The sequence below is a fragment of the Pleurodeles waltl genome, chromosome 1_2 (assembly GCF_031143425.1).
Source record: "Pleurodeles waltl isolate 20211129_DDA chromosome 1_2, aPleWal1.hap1.20221129, whole genome shotgun sequence".
Lineage (NCBI taxonomy): Eukaryota > Metazoa > Chordata > Amphibia > Caudata > Salamandridae > Pleurodeles > Pleurodeles waltl.
In genome coordinates this window covers 1,344,178,076-1,344,198,758 of record NC_090437.1, presented here as the reverse complement: position 1 = coordinate 1,344,198,758, position 20,683 = coordinate 1,344,178,076, and the positions used below count along the sequence as shown (strand labels likewise).

Here is a 20,683-nt window from a genome sequence, read left to right as displayed (position 1 = left end):
TAGGGATCTCCTGGAACCCCAATACCCTGGGTACCTCAGTACCATATACTAGGGAATTATAAGGGTGTTCCAGTATGCCAATGTGAATTGGTGAAATTTGTCACTAGCCTATTAGTGATGATTTAGAAAGCAGAGAGAGCATAACCACTGAGGTTCTGGATAGCAGAGCCTCAGTGAGACAGTTAGTCATAACACAGGGAACACATACAGGGCACACTTATGAGCACTGGAGTCCTGGCTGGTAGGGTCCCAGTGACACATGCACTAAAACAACATATATACAGTGAAATATGGGGGTAACATGCCAGGCAAGATGGTACGTTCCTACAAGGTCACCCTGGAGGTGCAGCCATCTTAGTCCGGGCACAGCCCGCGGGTGCTGGTGACTCCTGGGCTCTCGTGGTTCTGGGGCGTCACTGAGCCCCATGCGTGACTCTGGCTGGACCCTTGAAAAGATGAGGTCAACAGAGGACAAGGCATGGGTGGGTGATCCAATAACTGGTGTTTATTCCACGGTAGCAGGAGCCCACAGATATGACCACGTCCTGTGTGCACCGGCCGCGACAGCTGCACAATCACAAGGAAAGCATCTCGGGCAGTATGTGATCAAAACCGTGGGATGCGTAACCACAAGCATAACAGATCCACCAACACAAATCTAAACTCGTGGCAAGAACAGATCAAACAAAGCCTAGACTACATGTTACTCACAGCACCCCTTTGTTTCTCATGTAGCTCTGCCTCTGCCTCTGGTCTTGCATGTGATTCTGATTGGACCTCTGTTTTCCATGTAGCTCTGGTTCTTCTTTTGGTCTAACGTGATTCTGGTTGGACCTTTGTTTTTTCATGGAGGTCTGGTTCTTCCTTTGGTCTCGCATGTGATTCTGAATGGAACTCTGGTTTCCATGTAGTTATGGTTCTTCCTTTGGTCTTGCATGTGATTCTAGTGGACCTTTGGTTTCTCATGTAGTTCTGGTTCTTCCTTTGCTCTTGTGTGTGATTCTGGTTGGACCTTTGGTTTCTCATGTAGTTCTGGTTCTGCCTTTGGTCTTGTGTGTGATTCTGGTTGGACCCTTTGTTTCTCATGTAGATATAGTTCTTCCTTTGGTCTTGCATGCGATTCTGGTTGAACCCCTGGTTTATCATGTAGTTCTGGTTCTTCCTTTGGTCTTGCATGTGATTCTGGTTGAACCCCTGGTTTCTCATGTAGTTCAGGCTCTTTCTTTGGTCTTGCATGTGATTCTGGTTGGACCTTTGATTTCTCATGGAGTTCTGGTTCTTCCTTTGGTCTCACATGTGATTCTGGTTGGTCCCTTTGTTTCCATGTAGTTGTGGTTGGTTTCTCATGGAGTTCTGGTTCTTCCATTGGTCTCGTGTGATTATGATGCGACCTCTGGTTTCCATGTAGTTCTGGTTCTTCCTTTGGTCTTGCATGTGATTCTGGTTGAACCCCTGGTTTATCATGTAGTTATGGTTCTTTCTTTGGTCTCGCATGTGATTCTTGTTGGATCCTTAGCTTCCCATGTGGTTCTGCTTCTTCTTTGTTCTCACATGTAATTCTGATTGGACCTCTGGTTTCCATGTAGTTCTAGTTCTTCCTTTGGTCTTGCTCATGATTCTTGTTGGACCCTTAGTTTCTCATGTAGTTCAGGTTCTTTCTTTGGTCTCGCATGTGATTCTAGTGGACCTTTGGTTTCTCATGTAGTTCTGGTTCTTCCTTTGATCTTGTGTGTGATTCTGGTTGGACCTTTGGTTTCTCATGTAGTTCTGGTTCTTCCTTTGGTCTCGCATGCGATTCTGGTTGAACCCCTGGTTTATCATGTAGTTCTGGTACTTCCTTTGGTCTTGCATGTGATTCTGGTTGGACCTTTTGGTTTTTGATGTAGCTCTGGTTCTTCCTTTGGTCTTGTGTGTGATTTTGGTTGGACCCTTTGTTTCTCATGTAGTTCAGGTTCTTTCTTTGGTCTTGCGTGTGATTCTGGTTGGACCCTTGATTTCTCATGGAGTTCTGGTTCTTCCTTTGGTCTCACATGTGATTCTGGTTGGTTCCTTTGTTTCTCATGTAGTTGTGGTTGGTTTCTCATGGACTTCTGGTTCTTCCACTGGTCTCATGTGATTATGATTCGACCTCTGATTTCCATGTAGTTCTAGTTCTTCCTTTGGTCTTGTGTGTGATTTGAGTTGGACCCTTTGTTTCTCATGTAGTTCTAGTTCTTTCTTTGGTCTTGCATATGATTCTTGTTGGATCCTTAGTTTCCCATGCGGTTCTTGTTCTTTCTTTGGTCTGGTTGGACCTTTGGTTTCTCATGATGTTCTGGTTCTTCCTTTAATCCCACATTTACTTCTGTGTGCACCCCTGGCCTCCTGTGTGGTTTTGACTTTATCTTTTGATCACCCTATTTGTATGGCTGCCCCTTCTCAACCCTGCTTTTGGATTTAACACTGATAAACAGCCCCTGGATTTGGTAATATCTTAACTAGTGGATTCTATTCTTGGCCTAATCCAGCCCCCAGTTCTGGTAGAACCTTTGATTCCCACATGGCTCTGGTTATTCCCTAAGCCCCTACCAGCTCCGGTTGAACACTTGGTTCTAGCCGCACCTTTGCTCTCACATATGGTTCTTATCTTAGCCTTGTTCTCACATGACTATGATTGTACCCTTGGTCTCCTTTATGGTTCTTTGTTCTACCCATGATTCTGGTTATAACCTTGGTCGCCATAGTCTATAGCACGGCTAATCACCCATGGGGTCTCCAGGCACTGTTTGCGAGCATGCTGCTCAATCGAAAAGGCAGGTCTTGAGATCCTTCCTGAACTGCTTCAGTGATCGGTCTGAGTTTGTGAGGTAGCATGTTGAGAGGACATTATTCATTATGAAATAATTGTCTCATTGTCATGCTCAGGTCTAAAACCTAACTTTCATCTATCCAGTTTCTGGTGGAGGTTCAAGTAGAACTGCATTTGAAATGTATTTCCAAGATTCTGGATGTCCAAAGGAGACCAGCAGTGGGCCCACCATTATGGAGAATTTAAGGAGGACTCTTTTCTACACAGTGAGGTTAGTAGTGGCATATGATAGCTGGCACCATGGCTGCTTTAAATAATTTCCTACTTTGGCTGCACAAGGAGCAATGACTGTAGCAATTTTATTGGCAAGTAGTGCAGGCAAGACATCACAGTTGTGAGCAATGATTTTTTACTTTCTCATAGCAGTCCTTGTGCTCAGAGGGGAATTGGGTGTATGGCATGTTTCCTCTTCACTGTGAGTTTCTAAAAGTTTCCTTGGTGCATTCCTGGTTATCATGACAATCACGATCATGTTCTGGACATTGTGTATCCTTTATTTTTCTGCAAGTAAAGTATTTAATGCTTCTGCCATTGCTGGAGATGGTATGAGGCTATGCTGAATGTCTATCATTTGGAAAGGCTCCTTTTGGTGATTTTTAGCTACTTTCAGTTTTTGAGCTCAAGTATGAATTGTTCTAGGAAGATTGCTGACTTGTAATTCTGCAGTTGTCCCTTAAGCTCTCTTTGGTCTTCTTTCTGCTTGGTTTTCTCCATCTGTTCTCAAGCCACCTGCAGTTGTTACCGCATTTGCTTTAGAACAGACGTGGGGGAGAGAATCTGTCTGGCATTTTATGGTTTTGCTTGCACCCTTGGTCATTCCATGTCGGTCTGCTTGTCCCTTGTCTTCGTCAGTACTGGTGGTGGGTTTGTCCTGCCTCACCCCTGTTTTGGGTCTAACAGTAGTGATGCACCCCTGGCTTTATTTCTTTGCTACAGTACCTGCTCCTGTCTGTGGCCTAAACCAGCCCCAGTTCTTCTTGTTCTGCTGGTTTGTGCGTGGTTCTCATTGTACGTTTGGTTGGTTCAACCCTGGTTGAACCCTTGGTCTCCCACACTGTTGTGTTTCTAAGCTTTCCTCCCTGGTTCTACCACAGTCACCCTCTCCATCGTCCTACTTCATCTGTGGTGCACATCTGTTTCTGGGTCTGTTTCATCTGTCCCATGTGATAAACCCTTTAAAGAGCTCTAGAACCTACTGCCTCATTTGCTAAGCTAGTTCCTGAGGGTCTGATTCAGACAATCAGTCATAGTATTATTCTTCCTCTCACAGTTCCCATGATTCCACTTCCACCTTGGGTTGACCCATGGTCTCGCTCAGCCGAAGCCAAGCCCCAGTCCTGGTCCTAGCTGCGGCCCCCCTCCACCACCCACATGGTGGTTCTTGTGGTAACTGTACCATGGTGATGCTGGTGTGCACTTACACAGTGCCCTAACCGAGTGTCCAGGGACATTTCTGCCGCTGTGCTCGTCTCACTCCATAGACTTCTTCAGAGGGCTGGGTGTGTGTAGGAAAGTACCATCTTCCCTGGCATGTTACCCCCATATTTCACTGTATATATGATGTTTTAGTCTGTGTCACTAGGACCCTGCCAGGCAGGGCCCCAGTGCTCATAAGTATGTGCCCTTTATGTGTTCCCTGTGTGATGCCTAACTGTCTCACTGAGGCTCTGCTAACCAGAACCTCAGTGGTTATGCTCTCTCTTTGCTTTCCAAATTTGTCACTAACAGGCTAGTGACTAAATTTACCAATTCACATTGGCATACTGGTACACCCTTATAATTCCCTAGTATATGGTATTGAGGTACCTAGGGTATTGGGGTTACAGGAGATCCTTATGGGCTGCAGCATTTCTTTTGCCACCCATAGGGAGCTCTGACAATTCTTACACAGGCCTGCCAGTGCAGCCTGCGTGAAATAACATCCACGTTATTTCACAGCCATTTACCACTGCACTTGAGTAACTTATAAGACACCTATATGTCTAACCTTCACCTGGTGAAGGTTGGGTGCAAAGTTACTTAGTGTGTGGGCACCCTGGCACTAGCCAAGGTGCCCCCATATCGTTCAGGGCAAATTCCCCGGACTTGGTGAGTGCGGGGACACCATTACATGCGTGCACTATACATAGGTCACTACCTATGTTTAGCGTCACAATGGTAATTCCGAACATGGCCATGTAAGATCTCTAAGATCATGGAATTGTCACCCCAATACCATTCTGGTATTGGGGGGACAATTCCATGATCTCCCGGGTCTCTAGCACAGTACCCGGGTATTGCCAAACTGCCTTCCGGGGTCCCCACTCCAGCTGCTGCTGCTGCCAACCCCTCAGACAGGTTTCTGCCCTCCTGGGGTCCAGGCAGCCCTGGCCCAGGAAGGCAGAACAAAGGACTTCCTCTGAGAGAGGGTGTAACACCCTCTCCCTTTGGAAATAGGTGTGAGGGCTGGGGAGGAGTAGCCTCCCCCAGCCTCTGGAAATGCTTTGATGGGCACAGATGGTGCCCATCTCTGCATAAGCCAGTCTACACCGGTTGAAGGATCCCCCAGCCCTGCTCTGGCACAAAACTGGACAAAGGAAAGGGGAGTGACCACTCCCCTGACCTGCACCACCCCGGGGAGGTGCCCAGAGCTCCTCCAATGTGTCCCAGACCTTTGCCAACTTGGAAACAGAGGTGTCTGTGGCACACTGGACTGCTCTGAGTGGGCAGTGCCAGCAGGTGATGTCAGAGGCTCCTTCTGATAGGCTCTTACCTCTCTTGGTAGCCAATCCTCCTTCCTAGGTAGCCAAACCTCCTTTTCTGGCTATTTAGGGTCTCTGCTTTGGGGAATTCACCAGATAACGAATGCAAGAGCTCACCAGAGTTCCTCTGCATCTCCCTCTTCACCTTCTACCAAAGGATCGACCGCTGACTGCTCAGGATGCCTGCAAAACCGCAACAAAGTAGCAAGATGACTACTAGCAACCTTGTATCGCCTCATTCTGCCAGCTTTCTCAACTGTTTCCAGGTGGTGCATGCTCTGGGGGTAGCCTGCCTTCACCCTGCACCAGAAGCTTCGAAGAAATCTCCTGTGGGTTGACGAAGTCTTCCCCCTGCTAATGCAGGCACCAAAAGACTGCAACACTGGTCCTCTGGGTCCCCTCTCATCCTGTCGAGCGTGGTCCCTGGAACTCAGCAACTCTGTCCATGTGACTCCCACAGTCCAATGACTCTTCAGTCCAAGTTTGGTGGAGGTAAGTCCTTGCCTCCCCACGCTAGACTACATTGCTGGGTACCGCGTGATTTGCAGGTGCTCCGGCTCCTGTGCACTCTTCTAGGATTTCCTTCATGCACAGCCAAGCCTGCGTCCCCGACACTCCTTCCTGCAGTGCACAACCTTCTGAGTTGTTCTCCGGCATCGTGGGACTCCCTTTTGTGACTTCGCGTGGACTCCAGTTCACTCTTCTTCTAAGTGCCTGATCCGGTACTTCTGCGGGTGCTGCTTGCTTCTGTGAGGGCTCCCTGAGTTGCTGGGCGCCCCCTCTGTCTCCTCCTCCAAGTGACGACATCCTGGTCCCTCCTGGGCCACAGCAGCACCCAAAAACCTCTACCGCGACCCTTGCAGCTAGCAAGGCTTGTTTGTGGTCTTTCTGCGTGAGAATACCTCTGCAAGCTTCATCGTGACGTGGGACATCCGTCTTCCAAAGGAGAAGTCCCTAGCTCTCTTCTTTCTTGCAGAACTCCAAGCTTCTCCCATCTGGTGGCAGCTTCCTTGCACCCTCAGCTGGCATTTCCTGGGCTCCTGCCTACTCTTGATACTGTTGCAGCTATTGGACTTGGTCCCCTTGTCTGACAGGTACTCAGGTCCGGAAATCCACTATTGTTGCATTGCTGGTGTTTGTTCTTCCTGCAGAATCCCCCTATCACGACTTCTGTGCTCTCTGGGTGTAGTAGGTGCACTTTACACCTACTTTTCAGGGTCTTGGGGTGGGCTATTTTTCTAACCTTCACTGTTTTCTTACAGTCCCAGCGACCCTGTACAAGCTCACATAGGTTTGGGGTCCATTCGTGGTTTGCATTCCACTTTTGGAGTATATGGTTTGTGTTGCCCCTATACCTATGTGCTCCCATTGCAATCTATTGTAATTCTACACAGTTTGCATTACTTTTCTTGCTATTACTTAACTAATTTTGGTTTGTGTACATATATCTTGTGTATATAACGTATCCTCATACTGAGGGTACTCACTGATATACTTTTGGCATATTGTCATAAAAATAAAGTACCTTTATTTTTAGTATATAACTGTGTATTGTGTTTTCTTATGATATTGTGCATATGACACCAGTGGTATAGTAGGAGCTTTGCATGTCTCCTAGTTCAGCCTAAGCTGCTTTGCCATAGCTACCTTCTATCGGCCTTAGCTGCTAGAAACACCTCTTCTACACTAATAAGGGATAACTGGACCTGGCACAAGGTGTAAGTACCTCTGGTACCCACAACAAGCCAGGCCAGCCTCCTACAGTGTGGAGCAGCACAAGCCAGCACTGGTTAAATATATGGAGAGGGAAAGATATGGGAAGAGACAGATGGGGATACAAAAACACATGAATAGAGAGAGAGATAGGGCTAGCCATGGATAGAGCTTGGAATGGGTAGGGATACACATAAATGGGGATGGATAGGGATACACGTAAATGGGGATGGATAGGGATACACGTAAATGGGGATGGATAGGGATACACGTAAATGGGGATGGATATGGATACACATGTATGGGGGTGGATAGAGATACAAATGGATAGGGATATGGATGTATAGGGATACACATGGACAGACATGGATAGATATGGAAGTAGCCAGGGTTCCACAGGAATGGGGATGGATAGTGATACACATGGAATAGGGATCAGGATGGATAGGGATACAAATGGATAGAAAGGGAATGGATAGGGATACACATTGACAAGTATAGGGATAGGGATGGACAGGGAAACACTTGGACAGAGATATACATGGGTAAGGATGGGGAACAACAGGGATACACATGGATAGGAATGGCTAGGAATACACATGGCTAAGGATGGGGATAGATAGGGATAGATAGGGATAGCCATGGATAGGGATTGGGATGGATAGGGATGGGTAGGGACATGGACACACATGGACCGAGATGGGTGGGTATATGAATGGATAGGGATGGATAGGGATACACATGGATGGTTATCGATAGGGATACACATGGATAGTGATGGGGATGGATAGGGATACATATTAATAGGGATGGAGAAGGATAGGGATACAGATTGATAGGGGTAGGGATGAGGATGGATAGGGATCCAGATTGATGGGGATGGATAGGGATACACATAGACATGGATATGAATATGGATGGGGATGGATAGGGATACACATGGATGGAGAAGGGGATGGATAGGGATACTCATGGATGGGGATGGATAGGAATACACATGGATAGGGATAGGGTTGGACAGGAATACAGATGGATAGAGATGAGTAGGATACACCTGCATAGAAATGGGATAGATCGGGATGCACATGGATTGGAATGGGATGAATAGGGATGCACATGGATAGGGATAGGTAGGGCTACACATGGACAGTGATGGAGATGGATAGGGATAGGCAGGGATAGAGATGGAAAGGGGGACCCATGGATAGGGATGGGTAGGGATACACATGGATTGGTATGGGATGAATAGGGATGCACATGGATATGGGTAGGTAGGGCTACACATGGACAGTGATGGGGTGAATAGGGATACACAGGGATAGGGATGGACAGGTATACCCATGGATAGGGATGGGGATGGATAGATATGGGAGTAGATAGGGATAAACATTGAAAGCGATGGGGTGGATCGGGATACACATGGATTGATATGGGATGTATAGGGATGCACGTGGATATGGATAGGTAGGGCTACACATGGACAGTGATGGGGGTGAATAGGGATACACATGGATAGGGATGGGGATGGATAGGGATTGGTATGGGGATGGATGGGGATGGGTAGGAATACACATGGAGAGACATGGATAGATATGGAAATGGATAGAGCTACACATGTAGGGGTGTGTGGAATTTAATAAAATGTCTACTTGCCCATGGGACAGGTTGCTTCTTAAATCTACTTGTCCCTTTGGTGCCATGTAGTGCGGTGATAACTTATGGCAGCAATCTCATTATGTAGGAGCTCCGATAACAGCCTCTCTGATTATGTCAGGGTGCTACTATAGTAGGGCTTGAGTTCTTGCATTTCCGCAGATCTACATACTGGGGCTGGAGGAAGGAGTGAGCAATAGTTCTAGGGCTGGAATGCCATTGAATCTGCTAATCTACTAACTTGCATGTTTTAAAGATTTTCACCAGCTCTTCTCTATTCTTTTCCCATAATGAGAAATGTTGGAAATGTACTCCTGACAGTTGCAGAAGTAAAAGTTCTTCCAGGGTTGGGGAAGAAGTGATTGGAGGGAAAGTGAACTTTTAAACGCTCAATAGATTTTTGCATGAGCAAACCCATACATGCACATTTGCTTGTGCTAAAATACAGTTCATAAGTATTTTCTAGTAGTAAGATTTCCTGGTCTACTTCTGTAAGTTCTTGTGAATTCATGAAAGCCACTCATTCAAAGACCCATACCATGAGTGCACTTTTATGACTTTGTTTAGGAATTGGGTCCCTAATTAGGTCTGGCGTTAACAAAGACATTTTGGTTTTATTAAACTTCAATTTCTCTCTCTATCGGCTGGATTTACTATGAGGGATCACATTTTGCTCTTCCACCAGGAGCATACTGGCACACAAAGTAGTTTTGTTCAGTGCCAGAAACTACTGCGGCAATCAGTAGCGTAACAAAACTCGAGGGGGCTGCAGGTCCTTTGTTACGCCACTAGTGACAATGTGTGCTTTTTGAGACCAAAAACATTTTTCCTTTTTGCTAGTGTTTTACAATGGTGAGGGCCTGGCTGCACCCTCAACAATAAGATGTTACAAAAGCCATGTCAAAACAAGACATGCACTGAAAGAAACAAAAGACTCGCAAAAAACATAACGATTGGTTGACTTTGCCAGTGCTTGTTTATTTTCATGCTTCCCATAATCTTGTTGAAAATGGTTACACTGATTTTCCATCAGGAATAGTCTTTGGAGCCACTAGCATTCTACTAAAGGACGCTTCAAAAAAATGGCACCTACAGTTTCATAGCAGTGAAACTTCTTTTTTCCTGCTTGCGTGTTTTTACTGAGCATTTTATTTTGAAAGCAATCCTCACTCTTGCTTACAAGCTTCTGCAAACACTTCCGTCTAACCAGAGGGCATTCTGGGAGCATCCTACTTAGCCTCATATTGTTAAACGTTTCAAATGTGTACACTTTTTTCTTTTACTGGAACCACTGTCAGGAGTGCAGTGTGATCTTAAAATGTTTACTTCCAGTGCTCACCTAATAGTGAACACTTTTCATTAATGAACCATAAATACAAGGTGGAACAACATTAACATATGGACACACATTATGAATTCCACATCCCTGACATGCATAGGGATGCACATGGATAGGGATGGGAATGGATATGGATACACATGGACAGAAATGGATATGGCTAGAGATACACATGGGTAGGGATGGGGATGGATATGGATGGGGATGGCTAGGGATGCACATGGATAGGGATGTGGATGGATATGGATACACATGGACACACATGGATAGGGATGTGGATGGATATGGATACACATGGACACACATGGATAGGGATGTGGATGGATATGGATACACATGGACAGATATGGATAGGGATACACATGGCCAGGGATACAAAATGACAGGGATGGGGCTGGATAGGGATAGGAATAGGGATGGGGAGGGATGGGGATGGACGGATAAAGATACACATGGATAGGGATACACACTGACTGGGACAGGAATGGGGATAGATGGGGATTCACATGGATAGGGAGGGGCAGGGATGCACATGGATACGGATGGGGATACCGATGGATAGAGATGGGGAGGGATGGGCAAGGATGGGCAGGGATGGGGATGGACGGATAAAGATACGCATGGATAGGGATACACACTGATAGGGCCAGGGATGGGGATAGATGGGGTTGGTGTGAGAGATGGAGGTGGCGCGAGGCACGGAGAGGGCCCCCTCCACTCCCAGTGACAGGGGCTCCCGTAACACACCTGTGCTTGTGTCCCCAGGTGTCGGACAGGTACCGGAAGCACGAGAAGGCCGCTCTCCCTCCGCACATCTTCGCTGTGGCGGACCGGGCCTACCAGGCCATGGGTGGCCGCCTGAGCACCGGACCCCGGAACCAGTGCATCGTCATCAGGTGAGGGGGCACGACCGGCAGCGCGCGGGGGGGAGGGGGCACGACTGGGCAGCACTGGGGGAGGGGGCACGACTGGGCAGCACTGGGAACATGACCTGGCAGAACATTTGAGGAGGGGGCACTACCTGGCAGCGCTGGGGGAGGGGGACACTCCTGGGCAGCACATGGGGGGAGGGGGCACGACCGGCAGCACTGGGTGGCATGACTGGGCAGCAGTGGGGTGGCACCACCTGACAGCACCGGGGGCATGTCCTGGGGGCGAAGGTGGCATTTGATGGTCAGTATGTCACAATAGGTTTCACAGGTGATGTGTGCAACGAGTTGTACCCCGGAGGGGCGCAGCGCCCCTTCTCTTACCAGGTGAGAAACTGCGCTAACCTTCCTTGTGAAACTTTAATAGTTAATCAGCCGCTCGGACTCTTCCGTGACGTCATGACACACCTGCTTGAGTTAAGAATGAGTATGAACAGGAAGTATCAAGTGAGTGAGCTTCCTTGAAGCGGGGAGCACCAAAGACGGTTTGGGGAGCCCCTGCTGAAGACCCCCGGGGACCCACAGACCATGTCCACGTGGCGCAGGCCCCGGGGGTCCGTCTTCTCTTCACAGCTCTTCCTTCTCTTGCCTCTGGAGGCGGCTGCCTAGCTCCTAGAGGCGGCGTGCCCGCACTGTGCGCTAGACAGACTCGGTTCTCAGTACCTTCTGGCACGGGGCACTCATTCCTATTCCTGAACCTCCCGTTTTTATTGCTTGGTATATTCTTCTCCCCTGCAAAGTGGCATAAACTGATGCCCCCCTCCCCCCCCCCCCCCCCGCAGAATGTGGAAATGGGCCCTTCAATCTCCGATATTCCACAGATATTGGGCTGAAGGGGGTGCTCTTGGAAGCCCCTGAAAGGTTGACCCCCCCCCCCCTTGCTCCTCCGGTGCCTGTGTTAGGCCCCCACCTATACCCCCTTGTCCCCTCCCCCAGATCCCTGAGGCTGTTCTGCCGTTTGATTGCATCACAGACCCCATCAGAGACCCCGTGTCTTTGTATATGGCTGTGTGTTATCTGGGGGTTCACGCCCCCGCACCCGCATGCCAAGTGTCCAACATGGCGGCGCCTCTGGTCCTTTAACCACGCCGTGGAGCTGAGACTCCAGTCCAGCCCACCTGGTCCCCTGGGCCCCACCTGTCACAAGCCCCCTCTGGTGCTGATGGGGGTGTGGACCTTAGCTCCCACTCGGGCTCACCTGGAAGGATGCTTAAGGACTTCTATTCACCTTTCACCAGTGCCTTGGGGCACATAGACACGGCTCATTGCATTACAAACCTGTCCCAAGTGATCATTTCTCGTCTGTCATTTTCGTCCGTTTCACAGCACATTAACCAACCCCTGCTTTCGGGTGGTGATCCCTCCTCACTGCTTGTGGTCTATCCCGAGGGTGGGCATTCCCACGGTCCTTACTTCTACACCCTGGAGGTTGTATCAGTCACCCAGCCACGGAGCGTGTCCCCTCAGTGGTCATCTTATCTCTCTACTCCTTCCCTCCGTCACCAGTCACCGCACCAGGAGGACCTCATCCTTACCTCTAGTTCTGTGAGCCGAGTGTCTCCGTGGAGTCCTGGTGTGGTGATCGCTCTCGAGGCCTCTTCCCTGCTTCCAGGGTGTGGTCTCCAGAGTCTCATTTGGTGACAGCGGAATGTTTCTTATTCTGACCCCCATGTGCCTTCCGGCGGTGTGTGAAGGACATTACTCGCCCCATATGGTACCAGTCCCTAAGGATCCGGACCCCCTTCTCTCAAGACCCAAACCCATCTCCGTCTTGACCCACGCGTCCAGCATAGTTATCGTGTTTCGGCTCTGACATAACCTACTTGTTCGGGCCTTCTTCAGCACCCAAATCACATCCCATAGTGTCCTTCCCGCAACTGCCATATCCACAGGTACTCGATGTCTGCGCGACTCTGGTTAGCCATCCACCTATAATACGCGCATCCTCTGCTCTACAGACTTCTCTGAGTATCTGGGAAGCTCAGTCCCCCTCTAGTATTAGACGCTTCCAACATCATCATCGGAGATATTCTCTGCGGCTTCTTCAGCCATATATAGTGTAAAAGGGATTTCTCTCCTACCCGGAAGGTTTCGATGCCTGTCTTTGTAGGGAGTGCCCGGAAGACTTACAAAGGGGACATTATTATAGCGTAATTGCTGCTGTCCTACAAAGGAGAAGATATCCCTGGGGCGCCATCTGTGTACCTTGACGCCACCGGGGTTATATTAGCTTCAAGTACGTCTTCTATTCGAGGGGTGATCTGAATCCCCAGATATTTTAGTGCATGTTCTGTGATAGCAAAAATTGCTGGTCCCCTTAATTCTCTTTTCCTCTCTCGTGTGCTGCACTGGCAATTAGTGCATTTTTTCATGTTCCCTCTATACCCTGCGCTCCTTCTAAACCTCTCTGCCCCCAGGAAAGGGGGAAAAGATTGTCCTCACTTGGTTAATTAAAGTAGGACATCGTCATCAATCGGTGAGAATGTATCCTCCGTGTCTCCAAATCAATGACTATGTGGCCACGGGAAATCAGCAAGTCCTTCTAATGGTGATCTGCACATTTTTAGAAAAATAGCCCATCAAGCAGGATATTTGCCCTAGGTTACATGAAACTATCACCATTGAAATGAATTTTTCTCCCACTCCAAATGACCTCATTACTTGTTTCAGGGAAGTCCAGTTTACCCTATCGAGTGCCTTCCCTGCACCCGGCACTACTTTCGTTGGACTTTTCTGTTCACGTCGTTTTCCAATGCTGTGAACTCTCCCCCTGGTGATGTCAAAGGTCTGGCAGTCTTTTCTGAACCCTGATTGATCCTCATGAATGAGGTCCAGCGTTCCCTCTTCCAGGCGCCTCCCTAGTATTTTATATGTATTTTGTTGTCTGCATTAGGCAGTTATTGGCCTTCACGAGGAGCACTTTTGTAGGTCTTTGCCTGGGTTCAGCAGGGTCCTGCATGCATTATTTGTTGCGTAGAGAATTTCCGCCACCAGAGTTCATCACGCTTTGAGCCAAAGACCCCAATGTTCTGTTTCTCGCGCACCTTGACCAGTGCTGGGTTGACGGTGCTCTTGGGTGACTTCTCGCATTCTGACACAACTCTCTTCTTCGTATTGCAGTGGAGAGAGCGGGGCGGGGAAGACGGAGAGCACGAAGCTGTTGCTGAGGCAGCTCATGGAGCTGTGCCAGGGGACCTCCCAGCTGGAGCAGCAGATCCTTCAGGTGAGGCTTGTGCTGAGGCGAGGCTTGTGCTGAGGCGAGGCTTGTGCTGAGGCGAGGCTTGGGCTGAGGCGAGGCTTGGGCTGAGGCGAGGCTTGGGCTGAGGCGAGGCTTGGGCTGAGGCGAGGCTTGGGCTGGGCGACAGCAGCTGAGGCGAGGCTTGGGGTGAGGCGAGGCTTGGGCTGAGGCGAGGCTTGGGCTGAGGCGAGGCTTGGGCTGGGGCGCGGCTTGGGCTGGGGCGAGGCTTGGGCTGAGGCGAGGCTTGGGCTGAGGCGAGGCTTGGGCTGAGGCGAGGCTTGGGCTGGGCGACAGCGGCTGAGGCGAGGCTGGAGATCGGCCAACCCATGTCAATTCTCGAGCAGCTGATCCTGCTCATAGAGAAAGAATGGGGGGTGTTTTATTCACCCAGAGGGCTGAAAGGTGTGTGAAAGTGGAATCTCCACCAACACAAGACTAGCCAGGTACATGAGATGTTGAATGAGGGTTTATTAAATTGCATTCTCCAGGAGAATCATCTCTGCCGTCCTCCTCTGGCCAGACTCCAATTACAGCTCAAACCATATCATTCCTTGAGAAAATTTCCCCGCAGGATTGTTCTATTGAAATATGACCCAGTCACATGCCACATCAAGCCTTGAGTTACCAAACACTTCCCTCTCATATAAACAACATGGTAGATTATCACTTTGGAAGCACCTTCAGTTCAAGAGTCGAATTTGCACACATTTTACTATGCCGCCTTTAAAAATGACAGCAGGCAAAACAGCAGTGCACACTCCCGTGCAGGAAATCTACGGGGCCTCTAAACTTCCAGGCCCTATTATATACTAGAGACGTATAGGTAGTTTTGTGGGAGGGCTTTAACATAAGCTTTTAAAAAGTAAAACGTTAATTCTGCCGTAGCAGTCATCTTCATGGCTTTGTGGGTATAAGTCGTGGTCAGAGAGGAGGTTTCCCTCAGAGGAGTAATCTCACCATCGGTGGTACCTCCTCACTGACCTCCCCCAGTGGAGTTGTGGTTGGTGTGATGTCCCTCCTTTCCATGAGATCCCCTGTCCACTTCCAGAAGCTGAAGGGGAGGACATGGTCTTCTGTGTCCCATATATAAAATGGGTGTGTACCCAAGTCTGAGGGTCTTGTGATTATCAGATCTCTGACCGTGACTGCTGTTTCATCCTGGAGACCGGGCTCATGAGTCTGGACTTTGAGGGGACCACTTGGGTGGGCTCTAGAGCCATAAAGTACAATAATGACCAGGAGATGAGGTGATTCACAGCATCAGTCAAACTGTCTCCAGCTTGTGCCCTGTCTTGAAATGGAAGGAGATCACTGCTTGTCCAGTAGTCATTAGACGGGTGATACGCTCACAGTGATCAGTTCATGTTTAACAGACTCTGGACCAATGACTGATTGGAAAGAATACATTGTTGATGTGGGTATGGGATTTAAAGTTATATTTCATCTTATGATGCAAATATAAGGGGCATAATATGTTTAAATTAGTATACATAAATATGTGAGGTGGTTTTATTAATAATATAAAAAACAATTCTATAGTTTTCATATAAAAAGTAGAAAGTGACTCTGCCGGATGTTTGTTTAAAGAGATGGTCGGGGACTTAACATGTGTTGGTTGTCTTAATCCTGTTCAGAGACAGTGTTGTCTCGTTTCCTGACATGGCAGAACTCATTAATGATTAACATTTGCAACCTTACTTTTGGGGGCACCGTCTTGTCTGGATTTTCTAACTTTAATTGCATTCTGGGGTCTTTGAGTGAGGCCCTGGAGGGGCACTTTCAGGGAATTATAAAGGGATAGTTGGTGAGACAAGAGCCACTGGTGTGTATGATCATACAGGTTTATCGTCCCCGCCTTCTGGAAGAACATTGTCAACGTAAATGCTGTGTCCTTCATGGGAACATCAATCTTGGGCCATGTGCTGTGTGGCATTGCTCATCTTGGGGCTACGTTGTGCATGAGCATGCCCGTCTTGGGGCCATGCCCTGCATGAGCATGCCCGTCTTGGGGCCATGCCCTGTGTGGCATTGCTCATTGTAGGAAATTACCCTATTTCTTGGCATGGTTACCCCCATTCTTCTGCCTGTTGTCAGTATATTTGACTGTGTCTACTGGGTTCCTGCTAACCAGGGCCCCAGTAGTTTTGGGCTCTCCTCTAAATTGGCATTTTAAGTCCCACAATTGGCATTCTGGTCCCACCATGTGAGTCCCTAGTATATTGTACCTGGGTACCCAGGGCATTGAGGTTCCAGGAGATCCCTATGGGCTGCAGCAGTTATTCTGCTACCTATAGGGAGCCCATGCGAAGGGTTCAGCAGCCCTACCATTGCAGCTTGCGTGAAACAGGTGTATCACAAATTTTCAGTACAGGTCACTGCACCAGGTCACTGTCACACCTATGGTAGGCCCCCTCAACTCAGAGGGCAAGGTGCAGGTGGCTGTGTGCCAGGGCTCCCCTGCATTAGCAGAGTTGCCCCCACACACTCCAGATCCATTTTCCTGGACTTTGTGTGTGCAGGGACGCCATTTTACACGTGTACTGGATATAGGTCACTACCTATGTCCAGCTACATAAAGGTAACTCTGAACCTGTGCATGTTTGGCATCAAACATGTCGGAATCATACCCCAATACTGTTGCAAGTATTGGAAGTATGATTCCATGCACTCTGGGGGCTCCTTAGAGGACCCCCAGCATTGCTACCACCAGTCTTACAGGGTTTTCCAGAGCAGCCCAGCTGCTGCCACCCCTCAGACAGGTTTCTGCCCTCCTGCTGCTTGATCTGATCAAGCCTAGGAAGGCAGAACAGAGGATTTCCTTTGGGAATAGGTGTTAAGGGCCTGAGAGGAGTAGCCTCCCCAAGCCACTGGTCTGCTTTGAAGGGCACAGATGGTGCCCTCCTTGCATAATCCAGTCCACACCGGTTCAGGGACCCCCAGTCCCTCCTCTGGCGCGAAACTGGACAATGGAAAAGGGAGTGACCACTCTTGTGTCCATCACCACTCCAGGAGAGGTGCCCAGAGCACCTCCAGAGGTTCCATGGGTTCTGCCATCTTGTTTCCAAGGTTGGCAGGGAACTCTGGGAGCATCTGAGTGACCAGGCCCGGCAGGTGACATCAGAGCCCCCTCTTGATAAGTGCTTACCTGGTTGGGTGACCAATTCCCCTTTCATGGCCATTTAGTGTCTCTCTTGGGTGGGTCCTCAGAGTCGGCTTGCAAGATTCCAGCAGAACTCCTCTGCTTTGACTTCTGGCCACTGGAACCGAGACTGGACCCTCCAGGAACCAACAAAGGCTGCTACAATGAAGAAGACTCTTCTGCAACTTTGTTTCCACGTCTTCTGCCAGCTTTGCAATATTTCCCCGGCTGTGCATGTTCAGAAGACTACAACTCTTCAGTCTGCACCAGAAGAAGAAGGAATCTCCCTTGGATTGAAGGAGTCACTTCCCTGCAACCACAGGCACCTACAACAAGCAACAACTGGCTGCGTGGATCTCCTCTCACCTTGAGCTTTGTGGATCCTGCATCACAGGTGGCGGTCCGGAGTAGTCATCTTGGTCCTCTCTGCCAGCTGTCAAATTTTGGTGGAGGTAAGCCTTTGCTTCCCACGCAGTATAGTACCTCCGTGCACTGCATCTCTTGAAGCTGGCAAGGCTTGTTTGCATCTCCTCCATGGGATCTTCCGGATACATTCCATTTTTTTAGTATATGCATTCTGCTCCCCTTAGGGTCACTATTGGCTATTGCTGTTTGCACTGTTTTTTAACCTTTTCTATACCTGTTTGTGATTACTAGTGTATATATTTTTACATTACTTACCTCCTAAGGGTGGGTCACGTGTCTAGTATTTTGTGGTGATTTGTCCCAAAAATAAAGTACCTTTATTTTTGTAACCCTGAGTTTTCTTTCATGTGTGAAAGTGCTGCATGACTACAGTGGTATTGCAAGAGCTTTGCGTGTCTCCTACATAAGCCTTGGCTGCTCATCCACAGCCTCCTCTAGACAGCCTGGCTTCTAGACACTGCCTACACTTCACTAAGAGGGGGTACCTGGACCTGGTATAAGGGTAAGTACCTTAAGTACCCACCACACACCAGACCAGCTTCCTACACTCATCTTGGGGCCATGCCCTGCGTGGCACTGCTCATTTTGGGGCCTGCCCTTCATGAACATACCCATTTTGGGGCCGCACCCTGCACGAGCACGCCCCTCTTGAAGACACGCCTTCCCACCTTCCTCATACTTTAGTACTCCTTGCATCTTCCTTTATTGAGTAACTGAACTGAAGGTTAAGCTTGGAAGCTGAGCAATAAGCATGGTGTGCAAACAATCATCCGGGTGACGCGAGTCGCAGTCTCCTGCTTATGAGTCATTTGCACTTAGGACATCATGAATCATTGTGTTCATTCGTCAAGGTTTGTGTGAGATGATTCAACAAGGAGGGTATGGCCATGTAATAAACATCTTTATATTGCTAAAACCTTTGGTCCTATGTTCAGGGTAGAGTTCTAGAAGTTGAGACCAGACAACAATCCGCTCAAGAAAAAGAATGAATTCAAGGAAAATAATTCACATTGGAAAAACCTGTAACTATGACTTTAATGTTCTAAGGCGAGCAAAAAGGACTTGTGTGGATGCATTACTAATTGAAACAGCACAATTGGCATTGCCAATGTATGTTTATAGTTGGTTCTCACCTCTCCTCCAAGACATGCATTGCTATTCAGGAGAAACGTTTGCAGAGTTGAGCTTTAAAAGCTTCTTCACTTTGACATCCCCACTTAGTAAAGAGCACAGCTGCCCGGTGGATGGAGGAGGCCGGCACCAGAACCTTCCTTCTTCGCCAGTGGAATCCAAGACCCAAATCATGTCCCACCTGTCCTCATCCTTAGAAGCTTGGCCGTGCTGCCACCTTGTAAATCTTTGCCCCCCCCCCCTCCTTTTGATGAGTCAGTGGGGTACCTGTATGCTTGTGACATGGATTGCACATGTCTAGTCTATAATGATGCCCTCTCCCCTGCCCTGGCAGCTCGCCACATGTGCATATCTTCAGCCACACAAGCTTCTCTGACCCACAATGGCAGCAAACAGATGTGTCGACATATTGCAAGCTCTGAAGTTCTTATGTTGACCAGACATTTGCCTCAAATCTCAACTAGCAGAGGGGGTGGACCCAGAAAAGCATTTTACGACCCGTGTCAAGTGGGCGTTCCCTCATTTGCATGGACGCGTGAAAGGCAAGGAAAGACTTTGTTTCTGTGCCGTAGTCCAGATGTGGGCGCCGAGGGAAGGGCTATCAGGAGGTGCACTGACTGTACGCCACATAGAGCTAAAGCAGGATGGACACAGCTATCCGCTGGGCCGTGATAAGAGGGCACAGAGTTTGTTTACTGATATTGGCTAGGGACCGGCAAGTCAACGTCGGCGAGGGCTGTAGTCTTACGGCTTCCAGTGTGCAGACAACACTCAGATTATGAAGGCTTCAAAAATCTCCAACTTCTTATCCCACAGCAACCTAGGCAGGTATCGATGCCAGCGTTGATCCTCATTAGACCGGTTTAGTGCAAAGCTGCTGCCCGAAGGATATTGGGGATTCAGAAGTTTGATAGAATATCTCCATATATAAGAAAACTGCATTGGCTGCTGGTTTAGAAGAGATGTTGGTTCACGGCCCTCTGCATGTGTCATAAGGCTTTCTACCCTAGGCGTGTCAACTATATTTCTTCAATGTTTAAAAGACACATCCATTCAATACAACTACGATCTGCATCAGCCAATCGGCTAGTCGTGCCCCAGTTGCGTAGGGCAAGAATTGCTGGTGATGCTTTTAGAGTAGTTACAGCACAGGCATAGAACAAGCTACCCATTGAACTACGTTCCGAATCCAATATTATAAAACTTCGCAAGGCCTTAAAAAAACATTTATTTAATGTGCTGTAGTATATTAGTCTTTTAAAGTTTTAGTGCATGTTGCAACATTCTGTACTTTCCATCATGCTTCTGGATGACCACACCTAAAGTATCAGGTCTAACAGTGCATACAATCAATGAATCAATCAATATTTGTAAGGCGCCGATACTCACCCGTGAGGGTCTCTGGGCTATGCATACTTCCCGCCCTCTCCTGCATCTTTAACACGTAAAACCCATTGTCATTCAACCACTGGAAATTACGAGGAGCATGGGAGGAGCAAGAATTTTGGAGCACATGTGGCGGGTGG

At 48.5% G+C, this 20,683-nt stretch overlaps 1 protein-coding gene across 1 annotated transcript in view; it reads left to right on the top strand.

The window, feature by feature from the left end:
* LOC138252353 (myosin-IIIb-like) overlaps positions 1–20,683 on the top strand; it is a 407,650-nt gene that overhangs the window by 86,370 nt on the left and 300,597 nt on the right. The window contains exons 3-4 of the mRNA XM_069205730.1: positions 11,060–11,190; positions 14,344–14,446. Coding sequence (XP_069061831.1) covers positions 11,060–11,190; positions 14,344–14,446 — 234 coding nt within the window. The remainder of the gene's footprint in view (positions 1–11,059; positions 11,191–14,343; positions 14,447–20,683) is intronic.